Source organism: Microtus ochrogaster (assembly GCF_000317375.1).
Source record: "Microtus ochrogaster isolate Prairie Vole_2 chromosome 6 unlocalized genomic scaffold, MicOch1.0 chr6_random_2, whole genome shotgun sequence".
Taxonomy (NCBI): domain Eukaryota; kingdom Metazoa; phylum Chordata; class Mammalia; order Rodentia; family Cricetidae; genus Microtus; species Microtus ochrogaster.
This window is the reverse complement of record NW_004949095.1, coordinates 4,286,811-4,295,049: the sequence shown is the minus strand read 5'-3', so window position 1 is coordinate 4,295,049 and position 8,239 is coordinate 4,286,811. Positions and strand designations below refer to the sequence as shown.

The 8,239-nt window shown below is 37.4% G+C and overlaps 1 protein-coding gene across 1 annotated transcript in view; it reads left to right on the top strand.

The window, feature by feature from the left end:
• Xpr1 (xenotropic and polytropic retrovirus receptor 1) overlaps window positions 1-8,239 on the top strand; it is a 158,108-nt gene that overhangs the window by 99,463 nt on the left and 50,406 nt on the right. Inside the window, exons 7-8 of the mRNA XM_005364008.3 lie at window positions 3,088-3,169; window positions 7,657-7,679. Coding sequence (XP_005364065.1) covers window positions 3,088-3,169; window positions 7,657-7,679 — 105 coding nt within the window. The remainder of the gene's footprint in view (window positions 1-3,087; window positions 3,170-7,656; window positions 7,680-8,239) is intronic.

Below are 8,239 nucleotides of genomic sequence, written 5' to 3'. Positions count from 1 at the left end.
TTTTTTGTTTTGTTTTTGTTTTCAAAAATACTCAATTCTAAGAAACTAATTTGAAGCTAGCAAATTTATTAGTTGAAATTTCTGAGAGAAAATAGGAAAGAGAGAGAGAGAGAGAGAGAGAGAGAGAGAGAGAGAGAGAGAGAGAGAGAGAGAGAGAGAAGGTACTTTTTTTTTAAAGTATATACTATCTGACTCTATTTACTTACTATTTTGGAAAATGTAAACCAGTAAACAATGACAAAAAGCATAGCATTTGTTGCCAATCAAGCTGGAAGTGGGGCAGGGAGGCTTGGGCAGAAAGGAAAGACAACAAAGGGGCATAAGGAAACTCTTAGGAGTAGTGACTGTGTTAGGGTATTTTTTTTTTGAGACAAGGTTTTCTATAGCTCAGACTGACCTCAAACTCACTACGTAGCTAAGATGACCTTGAACACCTGGTGCCTCTGCCTGAAGTGCTGGGAATATAGACATGTACCACCATGCCTTGCTCCATATATTGTCTTGATCATCTTCATTATGGTTGTGATTTCATAAATATCTCTATATATTAGATCTTATAATATCTTATCAAGTAAAATAATTTAGTGTGTTTAATTCATTGTATGCCAGTGTATTCAATAAAACAATATTTAAAAAAATAGATACATCACAGTCAAACTGATTAAAAGATAAAGAAAAAAACATCATAACAAACCGAAATTGTGTACATTAAGTATATGTAGTTTATTATACTGTTTATAGCAGAACAATAATTTAAAATGGAAAAAAATAATTTAAAAAACTAAAGCATTTAAAAGTGTGCTTGGAGGAGACAATCCTGCAGAAAACACAGAAGTGGTTATCTGGCGAGGAAGGAAGGTATGTGATGAGAGAGAGAAGGGCTTCAGGGTAGGATGGTATCTAAAGACTAGGATAGATACCATATATGTTCACTTTACCAGCTATTTCCAACATTCTAAATATATGGCGTACATTCTTTTATGAATAGAGTGTATTGTGCAATTTCTGTAGCTTTTAAGAGAAGATCAATTACCATTTCCTAGATGCTTTCATTCAGAAACTGACAATACAGATACCTCCTGTGACAAGTAAAGGGGGTTTTGATGCTTGTGGGGGGGATTAAAGGTGTGACCTCTCACCCTTCACTACTTTAGAAAGCTGTGAGTCTGTCTATCTGTCCTTCATCCTTTTATATTTAAAATCTAAGGAATTTTTTATTTGCTTTAGAATAAGTAATTTAAGGTCAGTTATAGATATAAAATAATTTTTTTCCCTTCCTGAGTGAGGTAACCCAGACCCAGAAAGATGAACATGGTATGTACTCACTCATACTAGCTGTAAAGCAAAGGATAACGAGCCTATGGTTCATGATCCTAGAGAAGCTAAGTAACAAGGTGAAACCTAAGAAAACATACATAGACCCACCTGGAAAGGGGAAGTAGACAAGATTGCCTGATAAAAATTGGGAGCATGAGTGTGGGGGAAGAAGTGAGGGTGGAAGGGGAAGGGGGAGAACTTGAGGGAATGGGACATTCGAGATGAAGGAAGGACAGAGATAAGAGCAAGGAAAGATATTTTGATTGAGGGAGCCATTATGGGGCTAGCAAGAAACGTGGCACTAGAGAAATTCCCTAGAAATCCACAGGGATGACCCCAGCTAAGACCCTAAGCAACAGAGGAGAGGGTTCCCAAACTGATCTTGTCCTGTAGTCAGACTGATGAATATCTTAAGTATCACAATAAAACCTTCATCCAGCAATTAATGGAAACAGGGGCAGAGACCCATAGCAGAACTCAGGGCTGAGCTCCCAAAGTCCAGTTGAAGAGTGGGAGGAGTGAGAATATTAGCCGAGAGGTCAAGACCATAATGGGGACACAGCTTCCTGAGCTAATGGGAGCTCACCAAATCCAGCCAGACAGGGAAGGAACCAGCATAGGTCCAAACTAGTCCCTCTGAATGTGAATAAAATCAAATTATAATAAAGATAGAATTATAAGTCCATTGCACTGGAGGTTTTAATATGCCCAATCTCTTAATAACTAGTATAGCTTAAAATGTTGCATTTAAGGGGCTAGAGAGATGGCCCAGAGGTTAGGGTGCTTATCGTTCTTGCTGAGGACCCAAATTTGGCTTCCAGGAAACTACATAGGAAACTCAAAACTCCAGTTTCAGGTGGATCTGATGTCATATGGCCTCTGTGGGTGCCTACACATACATGGTGCACATAAACTCACACAGACATGCATATATATAAATAAAAGAATAAGTAAATGTTTAAAATTTCTCACTTAAGTTTTTCTCAGTATAAGAGCATAACATATTATCAGAAAGTAAGTATTCTTGTTTTTGTCATTGACTTTCATCATTCATAGTACCAAAAAGTAAGCTCTAATTGAGTAATTCTAACTTAAGAAATGTGGAGATAAATTTTATAAAAACTAAATTGCATTCTAAATCACTCAAAAACATACTTCTATGTGTTCATCTGAAGTCTAAAATTACCATCTTATTTTGACTCCTATTTCTGTCTCTTTCTCTTTTCTCTGTCTCTCTCTTCCCTTTTCCCTTCCACCACCCCGTGTGTGTGCGTGCATGTGTGTGCTTGTGCATGTGTGTATGTTCCTTAGTCATTTTCCAACTTGTTTTTGGAGACAGTCTCTGACTGAACCAGGAGCTCACCGGTTTATCTCAACTCATTGCCTGCAAGCTGCAGGAATCTGTCTTTGCCCACCTGGCATGGAGATTACAAACATATTCTGTCCCCAGCTTTTTATGTGGGATCTGCCTGGCTTTTTATGTGGTTGCTGGGGTCTGACCTCATACCAACACAAGTACTTTACTGTATGAGTATCTCCCCAGCCCTACAATACAGATTTCTGTAAAATAACTCAATAGTGTCCCTATTCTACTTATAGAATGATGGGGTGTAAATGATCCTCTGCTTTGAAGTTATAAAAGTTAAAATAATAAAATATACTTTCACTGTAGAACTTTTGGGGTCATACTACTACTAAGTTACTATACTATAGCATGTATTACATGTGTGTTTGATATCTTTTACTCAAAATTCTGTTTTATGTTCACAGCCTGCGCCAGCATGGACTACTTTTAGAGTTGGCCTATTTTGTGGAATATTCCTTGTGTTAAATATTACCCTCGTGCTTGCAGGTAATTCTTAACTTTTTAACCATTTGGTCTTATTATGTTTATGTCATATTCTGCCCTTTTATAAAGAATCAAGCATATATCTACCAATTCTACTGAAAGAAGTGCAAGGTTTTAGAAAGTTGTTTGTAGCCTTTGGGATATAATTTTTTAAAACATCGACCTCTTATTTACTATCATTTTCTAGTCTTCAGGATTTTTAGAGTTCAATTGTCGAGAATTTAAGCTTAGGCCAGTGATATGGTTTAGTGGGTAAAGATGCTTGCTGCCAATCTGACTACATGAGTTTGATCCCAGGTTTCACATGGTGGAAGAAGAAAGTCGACTCCCACAAACTGTCCCTGACCTCCTCATGTATGACATGGTACACACACACACACACACACACACACACACACACACACACACACAAACACACACTAAGTAAAAAGTGTAATTAATTTAAGAACTTGTTTCCTTGGTCATAGATGAAGATAAATATGTTACAAAGTTCATCCAATAAACCTTATTTACTTCTTATAGAGACCCCCTACCTCATGTTTTTCCAAAGCTGCTTATAACTGCTCTGCATGCTTGGTTTTGTAGTTTTCAATTCAGTGAAATTTCAAAGTAGGGAATAGAATGTGTGTTTAGCATGGATGAAGTCCTGTGTTCAGTACCCAGCACTACATAAAACTAAGTATAGTAACACATACTGATAATCCCAGCATTTGGGAAGGAGAAGCACAAAGATCAAGAATTCAAGGATTTCCTCAGCTACATAATGTATAGATAGGCTTCCTATCTCACCCAAGAATTTATAGAGCCCTTCAGTAGCATTTCACATTATCACTGCTTGAAAAGCTTCAAATGCCACACCTGTTATTTTCCCCATTATTTCTTTAGTATTTCTTTCCCAAACCATGCTATTCTTTGTGGCATTGAAATGTTAGGTAGTCCCAATATATTCAATTCTCACATATCTGCTATCTATGTTCATTTCCTATCTAGGCAAATTATTCAAGCCTATGGCTACAAATACTATCTATATGCTAATGGCTCACAAGTATATATCCTCTCTCCTCTGAAAAAAAGATCTAATGCTGTTTGGAGATCTAATACTCATTTCCCATTTAAGTAGACAAAAGGACCCTTGATTTTTTTAAGTCCCCCAAATAAAGCCCAGACCTTTTAGTTCCTATTTACTCTGTCTTGGCTGAAATTATCAACTTAAAAAGAAGAAAGATTTATTTTGGCTTATGTAAAGATATTAGTTCTTGATCACTTGGCCCTGTCAGTTCAGGCCTGTGGCAAGGCAGAAGATTATGGTGGAGACTGTGTTGGAGTGCAAAATTTCTCACTGAATGGAAGCCAGAAAGTATACACTGGAGAGGGAGGATGTTCTAGTATAGGCTTCAAGGGTACTTCCCAGTGACTTTCTTCCTCCAATGGGGCCTGACCTCTTCAAGTTTCTCCCTCCCAGTAACAGCAGGAGCTGGGAACCCACACACATGACACATTACCAAGATATGTGAGCTTTGGCCAACACTTAGGCCCAAACAACATCCCTCATGTTTAATCACTAATTCCTATAAGAAATCCTTTGCTCTGTCTTCATACTATGTTTGAATTTGATCACTTTCACTATACCCATTAGTACTGTCCTTGTCTCAAGAGCCATTTCCTGTTAATGTACAATAGTCTTCTGGACTTGTCTCTTTGTTTGCATCCAGTGTTTCCCTCTTCTAACCACAAGTTTGTTGAGGGTGGTTTCTCCTTTCCTCAGCCCCTCTTTCCTCAGCCCATGTCCCCATGTAAAATCTATTTATGAATTCTCTTACATTCAGATTCCTTACCATAGTACACAAGACCTTCGAGGATATTGCAGTTATCATTTCTTACTTCCTATCCTTTCTTTCTTCCTGTACTCATTTTCATTTACTATTCTTTAAACACATCTGTTGTCTAAGGGATTCTTTTCCATCAAGGGTGTCTGTTTGCATTTCCTTTCCCTTCAGTTAAATTCAAATGCTGTCTCTTCAGTGATACCTTCTGTGGTCACCCTACACTAAAACGGTTTATTCTGTATCTTTCTGTTTCTTTAGCCTACATTAATTTTCTTCAGAATGTTTGTCTGACAGGTATCATATATTTATGTTTCTGCTTTCCCACTAACATGTAAACAATGTTTGGACTTGATAACAAACTTCTCAATGCCTGGGCTTTCATCTCTAGTACTGAAACACTATGTGGAGCATAAGAAGAATTCCAAAAAATTTTGAGAAAATTTGCATGGATGGAAGAGAAAAAGAGTTGAAATTAAATGATGTACAGAACTCACTATTCCTTGCTTGCATTCTCTTCAGCACTGCCTATTGCATTATAAAGTTATAACCCAAATTGTAAAGGCTTTTACATGAACTTTGCCTATTGTTCTTTGGCTAGAGAGATGATTCTGCCATTAAAGGCTAGGCTCACAACAACACCAAGAGTTCTCCTTTCCACCAATTGCTAAGTATTATGCACTCATAGCTTACAATGTGACATTGATGAGATTTATGATCAATTTGTTACCTGTTTGTTTATATAGGGTAATTATAGTCTACTTATATAAAATATATGGAAATTCTGCAGTACAAACCCCAACCTAGAATATCAAACTAGCTGCCATGAAGAGAACGGAAGTCCTGCCTGAATTTCAGTTTCAATCCCCCATTCATTGTTAGCTTTTATGGTTGTGTGGACAACCCTTAGCTTTTTCTAAAACAGTTTTCTCATCTATTAAATAAGCTCAGTACCTTACAGGATTACTTGAGAATTTATTTGTTCATCCACAAGTAGCTTTGACATCTGGGGTTTGTGTGTGTTTGCATGAATGTGGATTCAAGCACAGTCACATACCACTACACGTGTGGGAAGTCAAAAGACAACATCCACTATCATTCCATCTTGTTTTGAGGAAAAATTTCTTTACCTCTGGTATGCCAGACTGGCTGGACCACAAGATTCTCCTATCATCTTGTTGCTGGAGCATTGGGATTATAGATTAATGTTATAAAATCATGCTTTTTATGTGGGTTGCTAGGATCCAAATTCAGACCCTCACACTGGCCACAACCCCAGGCCATGCACAAGTCACTTTTATGTATCTCCCAACTATTCCTGATCCCCACAAGTCTTAAGATATAAAAAGTTGTGGGGGGCAGAGGAATTGAGTTGTGTAGCTCAGTAGCAGCAAGCTTGCCTATCATAAATGAACTCCTGGGTTAGAGCCCCAGTACTGCAAAACCAGATGAAATCAATCTCTTAGACAGGCGTGTAGCATACTTGTAGTCAGCATTTAGCAGTGGGACTGGGAGAACCAGGTTGTCAGTGTTCAAGGCCATCCCGAGCTACCTGTAACCCTGCCTCAAAAGTATGAAAGGTGATAAACTTCTAAACAGTACAATGAGACAACTGAGTATTTTCTTAATTAGACTATTGGGGAAGACACTGTGAAAGAAGTGACATTTAAGTTAGTGGGATTAAAAGCATTACCAGAGAAGGAAAGAGAGTAACTTAGTTGGTCAGGTGGAGGAGGAGGGAGGGAGTTACTAGAGGGGCCGGTTAGTAGAACAGGGTGAAGCCCAGGTTTGAGAGCAGTGCACATATGGTGAAGCACATCAATCCCAAGTATAGACTGCACACGTGGCTCTCTCTTTAGGGAAATATTGTTACTCATTTATGAGTGGATTTACTTGTCTAATTTCCAAGGTGTATGTAGTAATTTTATCCTCCCTAGCTTAAGACAAGGGAAGAAGCAAATGTCTTTCTTTTCATGTGAATTAAATGGAAAGGGTTTTTGTTTGTATGTTTTATTTCTTAATTTATATCAAGCTGAGGTTTTAATAAATATAGACTGTATTACTGTGATAGTTTGACCTTTGAAATGCATGCAGTTTATACATTTAGCATTGTGTATTATGTTCTAACCTCAGAACCCTTCTTTGTTTGATCTTCCTGTGTACTGATGAGGGGGAGGGTAACTAGAGATAAAGCCAGCTGTCTATCCTTATTTATCTCCCCCCGGGTACTCAGATGATAACAGTGTTGAGAGTCAGAGTGGATTGCAGCAGTAGTAATGCATGTATAAGCACGATTCTTTTCTTAGAGCATTCACATAAAAATTATGTGCATAATTGCTGTGCTTTCTCATGGGGACTTGGCCCAGTGTTCAATAATTTGCCAGAAAAAAAAAATCACACGTATAGAGTTTTAGTTTCATAAAAATGAAATTTTTGCTGTATAGGTTTTTAAAATTTTCTTCTAGAAACCTTGGCTGTATTTGAAATAATCACAGTATGCCATATTTTACTTACTAATTTACCATTTACAGTAATATAATGCTGTAAACTAAGCACTTGGAATTAATAAGACTATTGATGGTTGAAATCTCTTTTGAAAATAATGTGGTAGTATATGTAAAAATTTGATAATGATTTTAACTAACTTTAGTTTTTTTATAAATTTAGCTTACAACCTAGGCTCCTACAAGGTAAAGAAATTATTTATTGTCATGTTGCTTATAACAGCAACATCTTAGAAATTGCTCATATAGCTACTGATTGTGAACTGTACAAATGAGTTGTGTTGCCATATACAATAGCATATCATGGTTGATTGAGCTGGAAATGAAAGGGAGACATAGCACTTTGGAGAATGACTTGGCACTATTTACCAAAACTGACAGTATATTAGCCTACTAATAGAAATGAATGCATATATCTACCAGGAAATATTCAAGAACATTAGTAACTGTACTGTGTTAATGTCCCCAAACTGGAACAGCCCAAATGTTCACCAACAGTATAGCAGATGTCTTTACCCAATGGGATAGTATGTAGCCGTGAGAAGATTGAAATGTAGCCCATGCAAAAACATAAGTGAATCTCACAAGCAAATGGAAGTGAGGTTTTTTTGTTTTTTGTTTTTTTTTTATTAAGAAAAGGAAAAAAAAAACAAGTTTCCGCCTCCTCCCAGCCTCCCATTTCCCTCCCCTTATTCCTCTCCCCCCCCTCTCCAGTCCAAAGAGCAGTCAGGGTTCCCTGCCCTGTG